This window comes from Aulonocara sp. 'chitande type north' Nkhata Bay, linkage group LG10, assembly GCF_057382095.1.
Source record: "Aulonocara sp. 'chitande type north' Nkhata Bay isolate Kocher_YH1m ecotype deep benthic linkage group LG10, A_spYH_male_GT1.1, whole genome shotgun sequence".
Classification (NCBI taxonomy): Eukaryota; Metazoa; Chordata; class Actinopteri; order Cichliformes; family Cichlidae; genus Aulonocara; species Aulonocara sp. 'chitande type north' Nkhata Bay.
The window spans coordinates 20892206-20906872 of record NC_141353.1 but is presented as its reverse complement, the minus strand read 5'-3'; the positions used below and the strand labels follow the sequence as shown (position 1 = coordinate 20906872).

Genomic DNA, 14667 nt, shown 5'->3' with positions numbered 1-14667 from the left:
TGGTAAAAGGTCCTAGATTATTTTGTCAACCTTTGGAAACATCCTCTATAGAGTTATTTCATCTTTAAAACTTAGGCCTGGTTTCTTCACCCGCTTTAACGGGTAGCACATATCCAGCCTGAACACTGTGTTTGGGCAATTTACATAACATAAAAGATAAAGATAAAGATGGCGCCGGTGAGGTCGGCTGCCGTCACGACTGCTCCAACCACTTTTTCTTTGTCTTTGCTTTTTAAGTTAGTTTTCTTAGTTTCTAAATCGGCAAAATCATCACCATTGGGTACATTAGGTATGACAGTGACACTCTTGTTTCTATTGGTATACAATGTACTCACAATTCGAAGTTTTTAACACCGGATCCGAGCTGGCCGAGTGAGATCTTGAGGGAGAACAAAGGGAAGCGGCGGCCTAGAGGGAAGCGAGCCGGCGTCAGGAACAGGCTGAGAGCTCGTGCACACCGCACACCTCTGCCTAGCATCCTGCTCGCCAACGTCCAGTCACTGGAGAACAAGCTTGACGACCTCAGGGCCAGGATAAAGTTCCAGAGAGACATTCGGGACTGCAATCTCCTCTGCTTCACCGAGACATGGCTGAACCCAGCGGTGCCGGACCACGCCATCCAGCCGGCCGAGTTCTTCTCGGTTCACCGCATGGACAGGACACGGGACTCGGGGAAGTCAAGGGGAGGCGGCGTGTGTTTAATGGTGAACAACAACTGGTGCAACAGTGCGAACGTTGTTCCTCTCACACGCTCCTGCACACCAAATCTGGAACTACTGTCCATCATGTGTCGTCCTTTTTATCTACCTCGGGAATTTACATCGGTCATTATAAGTGCCGTTTATATTCCACCACAAGCGGACACGGTCACCGCCTTATGCGAGCTGCATGAGGCACTCACACAGCACCAGACACAACACCGGGACGCTGCGCTTATTGTGACGGGGGACTTTAATAGCGCCAACCTCAAACGCGCAGCGCCGAACTTTTATCAACACATCACCTGCCCCACCAGAGGTGAAAGGACACTGGACCACTGCTACACTACGGTCAAGGACGGCTACAAGGCACAATCCCGCCCTCCGTTTGGCAAATCTGATCACGCCGCCATCTTCCTCATGCCAAAATACAAACAAAGGCTGAAACAGGAAGTTCCGGTTCAGAGGAAGGTCGCGCGCTGGACGGATCAATCAGTGGCCGCGTTACAGGACGCACTCGATGACGCAGACTGGGGCATGTTCAGAAACAGCTCCGACGATGATGTCAACGTGTTTACGGAAGCGGTTGTGGGATTCATCGGGAAACTAGCGGATGATACCGTGGAGACAAAGACTATCACAACGTTTCCCAACCAGAAGCCGTGGGTGGATAAAACCATCCGCGACGCTCTGAGATCCCGCACCGCTGCCTACAACACGGGACTCACGACGGGGGACATGGACCCGTACAAAGCCGCGTCATATAACGTGCGGAGGGCGGTGAAAGAGGCGAAGCAGCGCTACGGGAGGAAACTAGAGTCACAACTCCAACAGAGTGACTCTAGGAGCCTGTGGCGGGGACTAAGGACAATAACGGACTATAAAGCACCAACAACCGGTATGACGAACGCGGCCGTGACTCTGGCAGACGAGCTGAACACTTTCTATGCTCGCTTCGAGGCTGCAGCTAAGGACTCCAACGATGCTAATGCTAGCAGCGCTAACGGCTGCAGACAGGAAGATACTGCCAGCACCGGAAACGTGCTCGTCATCTCCGAGCATGAAGTAAGGAGAGCCTTCAAGAGAGTGAACACCAGGAAAGCAGCAGGACCAGACGGCATCCCAGGTCGTATCCTAAGAGACTGCGCATACCAGCTAGCTCCTGTGTTCACTGAGATATTCAACATCTCTTTATCTCAGTCGGTGATCCCCACATGCTTCAAAGAGTCCATCATTGTTCCTGTCCCGAAGAAACCCCACCCTGCTTCTCTCAATGACTATCGCCCTGTAGCCCTCACCTCAGTAGTGATGAAGTGCTTTGAACGCCTGGTCAGAGACTTCATCATTTCTTCACTACCAGACACACTGGACCCACTACAGTTCGCTTACCGTCCAAATCGTTCCACAGACGATGCCATCTCTCATCTCCTCCACACATCACTCACTCACTTGGACACTAGAAGGGGGAATTATGTTAAAATGCTCTTCATAGACTACAGCTCTGCATTTAACACCATAATTCCCTCCACACTCACCACCAAGCATCTGGGACTCAGCTCATCTATGTGTCAGTGGATCTCCAACTTCCTAACTGGCAGACCACAGGCAGTAAGGATGGGCGGACATGTCTCAGCCTCCACCACTCTCAGCACTGGAGCCCCCCAGGGGTGTGTTCTGAGCCCCCTGCTGTACTCTCTGTACACATATGACTGCGTGGCCACTACCAGCTCCACCACCATCATCAAGTTTGCTGACGACACGTCGTGGTGGGCCTGATCTCTGATAACAACGAGACGGCCTACCTGAAGGAGATTAGGAATCTGGAGAACTGGTGCCAGAGGAACAACCTCCTTCTAAACGTCAGTAAGACAAAGGAGCTGATAGTGGACTTCAGCACTAAGCAGGAGAGGAACTACCAGACCCCCGTCATCAACGAATGCCCAGTGGAGAGAGTGGACAGCTTCAAATACCTCGGAGTTCACATCACGCAGGACCTGTCATGGTCCTGTCACATCAACTCCGTGGTGAAAAAGGCCCGTCAGCGTCTCTACCACCTCAGACGCTTGAGAGACTTCCAACTGCCCTCCAAGGTGCTCAGGAACTTTTACTCGTGCACCATAGAGAGCATCCTGACGGGAAACATCTTACCCTGGTTTGGGAACAGCACCATGCAGGACAGACGAGCTCTACAGAGGGTTGTGTGATCAGCTGAGCGCACCATCCGCTCCAAGCTCCCTGACCTGCACTCAATCTACAGCAGGCGGTGCTGGACCAAGGCCAGGAAGATCGTGAAGGACCTCAGTCATCCCAACAACAGACTGTTCTCTCTGTTGAGGTCAGGAAAGCGATTCCGCTCCCTGAAGACCAACACAGAGAGACTGAGGAGGAGCTTCTTCCCGCAGGCGATACGGTCTCTCAATCACACCACCACACAGTACTGACCCACACATATGGTTCTTACACACACACTGGACATTCTGGACATTGTTTTCACTTCATCACTTAAATCACTGCTGCTATTATTGTGTATATGCTGCTGTTATTGTGTATATATTTATTTATACTTCTTGTGTATTTTGTTCATACACTAAGCTGTAGTGCCTCTGCACCTCACTGTACAATACCTTGTGCAATACTTTTTGTAAATAGTCAACAGTGCAATAGACTCAATACTTGAAATGTGCAATTCACTTGTATTTTTATTTTTTATTCCTATTTATTCTATTTATCCCCTTTGTATATTTTATTTATATTTGTCTCTGTATTTATATATGTGTGTGTGTGTGTATATATATATATATATATATATATAACAGTTCTGTAACTGTAACTTCGGTCGTTGCTGTGCTTTTTTTGGAAGTCGAATTTCCCAGAGGAACCCACCCGAGGGATTAATAAAGTTCTATCTTATCTTATCTTATCTTATCTTATATAGTTCTATATTGTGTATTGTGTATTTTGTTGTACAGTTATTTTATTTTCAATTTAATTTATATATTTTATCTTATTCTTTCCCAGTGTGTTGTACAGTTATTTCATTTTTAACCTTAATTTATATTTTATTCCTTCCTAGTTAAATTGACCCTTTTTAATTTTTCATATTTATTTCCTATCTTATTCATAGCCTTTTCCTTTTTTGTTTTCTTTAGGTCACGAGCAGTTGTCCAAGCATTTCACTACATATCGTACTGTGTATGACTGTGTACGTGACAAATAAAATTTGAATTTGAATTTGATTTAAAAATCCTGCAACTATTCCTAAAGTCCCTCTCATTACTTTCATGCTCCCATTATAACCTGTGTCTAACAAGCTTTTGATCTTCTTTGCAATGTAAACAACTAGGTGTCTTTGTGCTCTGTTCTTCTCCTTTCTCTGGTTGGTTCCATTCGTTCTCGGGCTTCCAGGATTCTCGCGACCCCTGTGGTCGCTGTGGTCATGAAATTTTCACCTGTAAAGGATAGAAAACAAAAAGCCTCTCTCTGCTACACAACCCGCTAATCTACTGTGTTCATCTAATGTTCCTTTTATCATTCAAAGTTGTTTCACCATATCATGTTCTGGGCTCTAGTCTTTATATTACCTTTACTTAATCTTTATTTACTTAATCTCAATGCTCTTTATGTGTGTGCGCAACACTTTTAATTTTATTAAACACACCCAGGGTAAGATATAAGATATAAGCATAAAAACAGACAGAGATCTTCTCCTAACAGCTCAATTCAGAATGGTTTGAGAGATCAAACTGTAAAAATTTTAAGCCAAAGCCTGGCCTGTTTCTCATCCCAATTCTGTTAATCTATCCTTTTGCCGCTGTACCCATGTGTTTAGGTTGAGAAGGAGTCCACCTGTATTGACACACTAAAACATGTAATTAATATCATTTTATTACTTTTTCTTAAGACATTCAGTCTCTAATTCCTCTGTTTTCATGTTGCAACGTCTCTCACCAGCTCACAAGCTATATTCAGACTTGCTGTTTGACGCACACACACACACTCTCTTCTCTCAGACTCTTTTTCCCGCACTCTGCTATGAACCTACGTAGTGTTATTATTACTTATTTATTATTTTGTACAAATCACACAGAATCACTCAAATCCAGTACTCACAACATTCACACACTTAGAATCACTCAAAATACGCTTTCCTAAGAGTATTTTATCAAACATGCTTTTTAGAATCAGAAAGAGGAAGTAGACCGCACCCAGTTAAGTGCGTATGTCCTCTTAAAAGAGAAGAGAAATAAACTCATATGGGACAATTCTCCCCATCTTAGACAAAATGTGACCTTAAATGTCCTTTTCTAAGTCATGTTCTTCTCTATATACAACTCTTGGCCTCCAGGGCATAAAACTTTGAACATAATCTTTTACTTTACCAGAACTAGACCTAATCTAAATCCTGTCTCATTCACTGCTGAAGTTCTAGTTCAATGAACACCTGTGTCACAGTTTAAAATTAAAAGAGGAAGTAACTCACACCCAAGAACTGTGTGTGTAACCTTTGGTCTTATAACTCTGATATAAGTCCACACAGTGCGCCGACTACGGAGAACCTGCAAGTTCGGGTTTTTTTTTAAAATTCTCTGCACACTTGAAAACTGTTTCTGTCATTTATCTGCCCAAGAACTTCATCAAATGGACCTCAACGGGTCCAGTAATCTTCAGCACATATCACTGCTGCCAGTGATGATTTAAAAACAGTTTCTTGTCTCAGTGCACCCAGCATTAACTTATCAGATGGACCGCAGCCGATCCATCAATATCAACACAATTGTGTATCCTCATGTACACAACTGATTCTTCACTTGTGTCACAGCACATCTAGTAATATCTTCAGAATTACTTCAACATGGTAAACATTGATTTTCCTTTAAAATCAATTCCTTCAAATTTAATTTACCATTAAAACTCAAGACCACAACTGACTCGATTCTCTGAAATCCTGAGTCAGTTAAACACATTGCTCAACTCAAGGTGTCTTTTTCTCGGACTTCCTCGTCCGAGCTCACTCTTTTTACCCCGGCATCTCCACCAGAATGTTACGAGATCTTCCACTCTTACTTGGTGAAAGAAGGTAACTTCGTAAGTTCTCTCCACTGTCTCACAGTAGCAAACAACCTGCGCCTTCAGAAGATCCCCTTCCCTCTGTAATTCAATTTTCATAGACCCAAAAGTAAGCATATTATTTCCCTAGTCAAAAGTGAAACCGTTCCTCACACAGTAATTCATAATCCAACCTTAAAATGAAACCAAAACCCTTCGTGTTTTGAAACTAAAAAGAGGAAGGAACAGCGCCCAATTTTTAACTGCACATGTTGTTACTCAGCAACAACACACACACAGACCCAGTGCAATTCTTCCTGGATCATTTATCAACATCCAAACCAACACAGTCCGCATTGATTATTCTTCTGGACCTCAGCAGATCCACCAAAATTCATGTAAGTATATCAACCATTCACCGATTTATTTCTTTTCCTCAGACCACGCCAGATCTGTTATTTTTTATTTTTTTATTGACATTTTTGGAATCACTATATAATACCATCAACTTCAGCTATCTGTCAGTACATATATTTTTTCTTTTTTTTCTATATTTAAACAACTGAAATATCCATACAATAAGAATGAAAGAAGAAGAAGAAGAAAAGAAAAAGAAGCAAAACAGGAAACAACAAACAAATAAATAAAAAATACATAAGGAAAAAGAAAAAGGAAAGAAAAGTAAATAAATAAATGTAGGGAGTGCGTTTTTGTTTCCATTAATGTAACTAATATTTCCTCTAGTCTTCTAGTAGTTAACAAAGTCAAAATCTAAAGCAAAAGCAAAAACTGGCCTGCGTTTTTTCCATTTCTTCCATCGTGATACAAACAGGTCCCTCTTGTAGTTCACATCTGCTGTCATTTTCTGCATTCTGTAAATGTCCATTGTGATGTTCATCCACATGTTCATAGTTGGGTTAATATCAACAACGCTGCACACTCAGAATTGTACAGCTGATTCTTCCCTTCAGACTGCACTGGATCTGTTACTTCAGCACAATAAACACTGATTTTCCTTCAAAATCAGTTTACCAAGAGCCACAAAACCATTTCTGACTCGATTATCCGAAATTCTGTGTCACTTAAACATCCTGACAGAACCAGGTGTTTTCTGTCGGGCTTCCTCGTCCAAAATTACTCTTTTTACTCACAAATAAGTGTATCTTAAAATGATCTTCTGATCCTGAGGCCACAAATCTCAGCAGCGACACCTGAGTAAAATCTTAGTAAACGTCTTTACAAAGGGGGAAGTTCTTCAACTCCATGACTAACGCTTGTTGAACCATAAACTGACCAATAACTCTTATATTCTCTTATTCTTTAATCACACATTGGTCTCTTTTCTCTCTTATTTCCTCATAACATCTCATGTTACTTTTATCTCAGTACTGTCTTTTTCTCAAAGTTTCATTATTCTTACGTCAAAGCTTTTCATTACTTCAAAATTTTACTTTATTCTCAAGAATTCAGTTTTACCACTACTGAGCCAATTTGATAGTTAAGATCACCTACTCAGCGACCAGATAATTTATAATTCAGCCCATTTGCACAAATTTGCTTATTTAACAGGTTTGTGCCTACCTTTAAATCTTTTTAGACTGGTCTCCTGTTCGCCTCATATCAGATCCAACCTTCGGCCACATTTGTTCTCTCTGTTGCATGACGAACCGAGCGGAAACACCAAATATTAACCCAGATTCTTTTGTCCCCATGATAGAACAGAGAAAACTGACTCATAGTGTGTTAAAACATTTATATTTCTTTTTATTCAATCATCTTCCGGAAGAGAGACCCCTGCACAGCTCAAACGCCAGTTGCAAGAGCTCTAACATTTTTAGCTCAACATTTGTCTTATATGGTATTATTTCTATACTTCAGACGTGACACACGTCACACACTGTTTCAAACATTGCTTATATGGAAAGTTTCTCTTTTCTGTGTCTTTATCTATTAATATGCCTGTGCACTAAAACTTCCTGTTTTTTAGTCTGGGTGAGCACTTTGTGAGTCAATAGTGGCCTTGCTCCACAAGCCTTCATTATTAAAGTACATAAAACAATATAATAGGAAAATAAGGATACTAAGGATATTGATTTCATGACAAAATATTATATTATAAATGTATTAAGAAAAAAAAGAAAAGAATGAAATGGCATTCAAACCATCTATTTTTCCTTACTAATTAGCAAGTCTATTTTTCATACAATTCCATAAAGGGAAATCAAAAGCTTCTAATTTTCTTTCCACAAATGTAGATTTGGTACTGTATGACATTTGTTTTTTGGGGGTGTTTTGGGTCCTCCAACCTAAGGAGGTCAGGACCTTGTATGGCAACCCTAAGGGATTCGGCTGTAAGTGTGTGTGATTCATAGATACACTTTAAAGCACTCTTTAAAGCACAGCTGAGCTCGATAAATGCAATTTTTCATCTCACTCAGTCACAAGAACAGACAGTTTCAGTGTAGAAACACCTACATCTATTGACATCTATTAACCTATGAGCTACAGGTATCGGTTGACAATGAGCTCACTCTGAAAGTCATGTGCATCATTTTTCTAGCATTGTTCATTTGGTAAATCCCTGTTTGGTATTTAGTATCACCCAAGTGAATAGTGTTCTCATAAATATGCCAGTTCAAAATATTCATTTTATTGTTTCACAGAAAATAAAAAATTGATGACATTGGTGGCAGTCTGTATTTCTGTGTAACTCGTTTTGGTGTTTTTTTGTTGTTTTTTGTTCCCATTATATTGGCCTTTGTTATGTACATGAAACTGCTATCTTTTCTACAAGTGTTGAAAAAAGCTGGTTGGGTGACATTTCTTCACAAACCTGTTTGACCTTGCATACAGCACTAGAAAAACACCTCCTCTGTCACCTCCTTTAAAATTTTAACCACTGAGCAAGGAACTCACAGTCAGCTTCTTCTCTGAGTGATCAGCTGAAACAACTACCTGCTGAACTTTTGTTTCACACACAAAGCTCTCAAGGACGCTCATTCTTTTTTCTTTGACAGGATCAACATGGTTGCTGGTTGTGGACAGCTTGTTGGTTTATTTTTGGGAGTCATCGGCTTTCTTGGGTCGATCATCACCTGTGGACTCCCACAATGGCGAGTCACCGCTTTCATTGGTGCCAACATCGTCACTTCTCAGGTCATCTGGGAGGGTCTGTGGATGAGCTGTGTGACCCAGAGTACAGGCCAGATGCAGTGCAAGGTCTATGATTCTATGCTAGAATTAGCTCAAGACCTGCAGGCTGCCAGAGCACTCACTGTCATCGCCATCATCGCTGGAGTTTTTGGGATTCTGCTTGCGGTGGTTGGAGGCAAGTGCACAAATTTTGTCGAAGACGAAGTGCAAAAGAGCAGAGTGGCAGTAGCTGCTGGAATTGTCTTCATCATTGCCGGCCTCTTGGTGCTTATTCCAGTCTGCTGGACCGCTAACACCGTCATTCGTGATTTCTACAACCCTACCCTGATTGCTGCACAGAAGAGAGAGCTGGGAGCATCTCTGTACATCGGCTGGGGAACTGCAGGGGTTCTGATCCTGGGAGGGGGCCTGCTCTGTAGCTCTTGTCCCCCCAACAATGCCACTGATTATGACGTTAGGTACTCCAAGGCTCGCTCTATTGATAGTCATAAGGAATATGTTTAGATAGCGAGCATTCTGCTGGATATCTTAAAGAGTCCACCTTTTAGAATTACAATGTCTGTGATTAAAATAAGTCGAAATGTTTAGAGTGAGACTGTGTAACTTAAGCTTTTTTTCTTCAAAATATACACACATGCAGTATTTTCAGCCTGTTTTTGAATATATCTGTTGTTTTTATGTTTTCTACCACCAGAGATTTTTTTACATTTTTATTTTCTGTTCTTTTTTATATCAATATGGGATACTTTCTTTCAGGGTTATGTCTGAAATCTGATGCTTGTTTAATTAAAACCATTGTAAATCCGTATTAACACCCTTGTAACTCTAGACCTCATTTTTTGACTGCTTTCTCTGTTAAACTAGTGGAATACTGATGGATATATATATATATATATATATATATATATATATATATATATATATATATATATATATGTATTATGGATGACTGTATGTCAATAAAATTGTATTAAATGTGCATGTGACATTGCTTGTGTTTTTTTTTTTTAATTTCATCATAAGATGAGTCACACTAGTGACAAACAGTAAAGAAATTAAAACAGAAGATCTGGTTTTGCGAGTGTCCTTGAAAGAATCTTTACAAACTGGTTTTGGGACATTTCCTTCTCATCAAAGAGCCTGAAAAACAGACACTGGATGCTAGCATTTATGTAATGCTATTTAGTATGTGTTCATTTCTTTATTTAGTTTTGTGGATTTCTGAATTAAACACCAAAATCAGGATAAAAAATATTCTTAAATACAGCACTGAAAACTTGGCTCTTTGTATCTGATGTTAAAAAACATTAAAAAAAAAATGTGTAGCATTTTTAGTGAACGCACATTAAACCAGTGTTTCAGTTCCTTTAAAATCCTTATTGTCTCAGACAGTAGATATAAAGTTGAGCTAATTATACATAGGAAGAGACTTTATTTAGTCCCACACGAAGGAAATTTCCTTGTTACAGTAGCACAAGGGACAGAAAGAAAAAGTGAATTAAAAATATACTAGAATTTTTTTTTTTAATTTGCAAATTTGCAAAAACTACTATACTATGTAGATATGTAGTATATACAGTAACATATACCCCAATTTTTTATATGTACATAATGTGCAGTGGGACCGATAGTAATACACATGTAATACACTTAAACAGTACTTATCCTGTGTGGGTATTGTGCGCTCTGTTGAAGCACCTGTGATAGCTCTTCATCTTACACCACGGTAGTAACAATCTACTGCTGAAGGAGCTGCACAGGGACTCCACAGTTGTATGCAGGGGGTGAAAGGTGTTGTCCATAATGTACATTAGCTTGGGCATCATCAAGCTCTTACCCGCGTCCTCTATGATGTCTAGGGGACTGGCAAGGCCAGGACAGTTAGACTCAAAGAATGTTCAAATGTGTTTTCCTGAATCAGCTTAATCATTAAAACCGTGCATAGTTTCTGTTTCTGAGGAAACAAGGGGGGAAAAGTCATTCACAGTGGTACAAATTACAATACATGAGCTTATCTACACAAAATATCTCTGTTCAAATAGGTAAACCTTAAAAAGATTTCAAATTAAATGCACTGTGTTGTATCAGGCTTAACCATAAAATTAATTCCGAAAATAATTTATAGCCCCTGTAAAGTCTAACCTTTATAAGTCATAGAGATTAAAAATGATTTCGATCTTGATAAAAAGGTTTCATTTTCTGCCACACAAGTTTACATAAGTGTGTGTTCTCTTGTGTGGTACGGGGGTTTTGCATATTTCGAACAGGTTTTTCTGCACTGTGTGCTATTCAAGTGAAACTTCTGTCCTGTCCTCTCCCAGGAAACTTTCCACCCTCCTTCTGTTTCACATACTCTGCATGCGCACATTATTCAAATACATTAGCTGCGTGAAGAGGCCTCTGACCTAACACATGTATTAAGTTCTTAATCAAATTAAATCACCTGGTAATCAAATGCAGCATTTTCGCAGAGGTATTGTATGTGACAGATTAACATCAGAACAGACCATTGGTAGGCGTTGGTTTATACCTGTCTCTTCTGCCTACTTCATAGCTGTTGTTTACAAAATGTTCTCATGAGGCAAAGATAATGAGCGAGGGTGATGTCATTGCCTATTCATTTTCTTTCTCTCTCTCTCTCTCTCTCTCTGTCAACTTCCAGTCCTTTATTTTTTCTACAGAGTAGGTGTGGCACTGTCTACACCTGTTCAGTACCACATAGGCATCTGCTCAGGTGACAAAAAAGAACGAATGCTCTCAGGTGCTTAAGTAAAAAGTAAAGAAGGAAGAGGCAGAAAGGCATGGTACAAAAGGGGAGGGACATATGCTGTAAACAAATGAAGTGAGGCTTAAGTAAGACACGCCTCGATCCCAGTAGCAAAAAACTGTAGGCAGGACAACAACTGCAACAGACTAGGCTCTCCTGACATACATAGTTTACAACACTGCAACAGTAGCAAGAAAAAGTACGCACAGTACGCACATGTTGAGAAGGACTGACAAAGAAACACTCACAGAAAGATACAAGAGAAGAGCAACCAGAGGAAAAGACAAGCAAATGCAAAAGAGACTCAGCAGAAATCAAGAAACGCAGCAAGTCACCTTTTAAAACTCTGCAAGGATTTTACAAAAAAGATTTTTTTTTCTCCAGACCTACATTATGGCCTCGATGGGGATGCAGATGTTTGCTAGTGGCCTCTGCCTCCTCGGTTGGGCAGGGGTCATTGTCATCTGCTTACTGCCAATGTGGAGGGTCTCGTCCTTTGTGGGCACCTCCATCGTCACCTCCCAGATTTTCTGGGAGGGTATTTGGATGGCCTGCGTGGTCCAAAGCACAGGTCAGATGCAGTGTAAACCTTACGAGTCCCTCCTTGCCCTCAGTGGTGACATGCAGGCTGCCAGAGCTCTCACTGTCATTTCAATCACTGTAGGTGCAGCAGGACTTATTATGGCCTTTGTTGGAGGAAAGTGCACCCGCTTCTTGGATGAAACTGGAAATGGGGCAAAGGGCAAGGTGGCTGTTGTGGCAGGAGCAATGTTGATGGCTGCAGGTCTGTTCTGTTTGATTCCTACATCTTGGGTGGCTGGGGCTTTAGTGAAGAACTTCTACAGTGCCTACAGTGATGCTCAGAAGAGGGAGATTGGTGCCTGTCTTTACATTGGCTGGGGAGCATCTGTTTTGCTTGTTCTGGGAGGCGGTTTATTCATCAGCTCCGCACGCCCCATAAAAGCCCATGACACAGAGAAGAGGACGTCTGTGCGTTACCAGGTGGTTCGCTCCTACAACGGGTCCAACCTGGGGGGTTCTCATCGCAGCAGGGCGCCATCAGCAAAGTCACTGCCTGTTGGAGTGGACTACCCCAGGCCTCATGGCTATGAGGGAGTGACTTCAAAGCCCCAGCAGTACCCAAGGCCTCCATCCTATCAGTATATGTCTGAGCAGGGCTCAAAAGAGGAGTCAGAGAAATCATGGGCACCTTCAACAAAGTCACAACTGAAAAAGGCAGACTCGACAAAATCGAAACACAGTGATGTACCATCTACAAAGTCTCAGCTGAAAGAAGCAGAAATGGACACCTTATCAGTTAAGAGTGACGGGGAAGATTTATCCTCAAATCCACCAAAGACATACTTATAATATAATTACATATAATTAAATATGTGTACTTATGTTGGCACAAAAGACAGTTTACTATACTGCTATTTATAAGTTGCCTTTTCTTTGTTTGTGAGTGTGTACTGACTTTATTTGGGTATAAATATACTCCATGATGCTTCCTTTTTAAAGGATGAGATAGAAAAGTTCAGGAGTACATTTATCAACATGCCAAAGAAATGTGTGAAGAATGCGACAAATTAACTTCTAACAAATTCCTATTTAAACTCTGTTACTGTAAATGTGAAACATTAATTTGCTACCAGATATATATATATATATATATATATATATTTTTTTTTTTTTTTTTTTTTTGGTGTTTACCTCAGACTTTTAAAGTTCTCGTTTAAAATGGGCAGCAGGGTTTTACCTTCGAGTAGACACATATTTTATTAGACACATACACATTATATATTATACATTAATTGAAAGCATTACATTATTAAATGTGCTCTTTGGTGAATATCTCTATGAAGAAATTCAATTATTGAAAATACAAAGTTTTGTTATTTTGTTATTTTAATGATCATGCCATTTGGCACAGTGAAATGTCATTGCACTATGTTGACTGATACTTTTGCATTTGCTGTTCAATAAATGACTGTGAGCTGATCTGAAAAGTATCCAGCTAATTTTTACATAATGTGAGGCACGAGGTGGAAAAGGGCCTTTTAGAATCCCCCTGGACTCTCAGTCCTGTTCCTGGCAATTAAAAGCCACAGGACAAACTGGTTTGGCAGAAAGTAAAGTTACAGGCAGGTGTGCAGTGTTAAAAGAGGAAGCATTGTGTGTTTGTTGAGGATTCAACATTTAGTTTCAGTGAATCATGCTCGTATCATGTGATCATGCATGTTGTTTTAATTACTTAGTGATATTTTGAGCTGCCCAAAATGCAGTTCCTTAAATAGAAATATACATCTGTCATGTTGTGTCATGTACAAAAGCTTTCTCTAAGGTTATGCCTGTTGCAAGCATGTCTTAAAGCATGTTTTAAGACCTGATATGACTTCACTTGTATAATCTACACTGTACTACAAAAGCATTGCACTACTCTACACATCACCAGATAAGCACCCATCCTCTTATTATTTATTTATTTATTAACCTTTATTTAACCAGGAAGATCCCATTGAGATTAAAAACCTCTTTTTCAAGGGAGACCTGGCCAAGATAGGCAGCAGCAGATGTCTCACAGTTACAGAAATCCTCTTGCCTTCCCAGAGCTCTTCTTACTCCTCAGCTTCAGCTCACATGGTTTTGCATCGACGATTGTCATGGTGATTTCAGTAGGCCATGCAAATGTATCTATCTGGTGGTAACAGAAGGTAACCTGGTAACCTTTTTCTGCAGAAAGCAGGAAACATGATTAGGAGTGATCATATTTTGTATTACAGATTTTCCCTCAAGCAACATTTGCATGAAAGTGCTGAAAATTCAGTATGATTAAAACAAAAAACAAAAAAAAGTGGCTAAACTGGATTTTACCAGGTCTGTTGACATTGCACAGCTTTCTCATGACAGCAACAGAAATGTGACTAAAACTAAGAGCTCAAGAAATCTTAACCACATCACAAAATTCTGCAGAGGTGAAGGAAAGTGTGATTGAAAACAAGA

At 40.6% G+C, this 14667-nt stretch overlaps 2 protein-coding genes across 2 annotated transcripts; both read left to right on the top strand.

Annotated features, from left to right (window-relative positions):
- Nucleotides 1–6053: 6053 nt before the first annotated feature.
- Nucleotides 6054–9803, top strand: LOC147320791 (claudin-4-like). Its single transcript, XM_086308994.1, has 2 exons — nt 6054–6142; nt 8762–9803. Coding segments are annotated over exons 1-2 (642 nt in total). The 5' UTR covers nt 6054–6140; the 3' UTR covers nt 9402–9803.
- Nucleotides 9804–11787: 1984 nt separating this feature from the next.
- LOC147320790 (claudin-4-like) lies at nt 11788–13902 on the top strand. The gene has a single exon (XM_086308988.1). It carries the CDS (start codon nt 12058–12060, stop codon nt 13033–13035), a length of 978 nt encoding a protein of 325 aa, XP_086165114.1. The 5' UTR covers nt 11788–12057; the 3' UTR covers nt 13036–13902.
- The last annotated feature ends 765 nt before the right edge of the window (nt 13903–14667 follow it).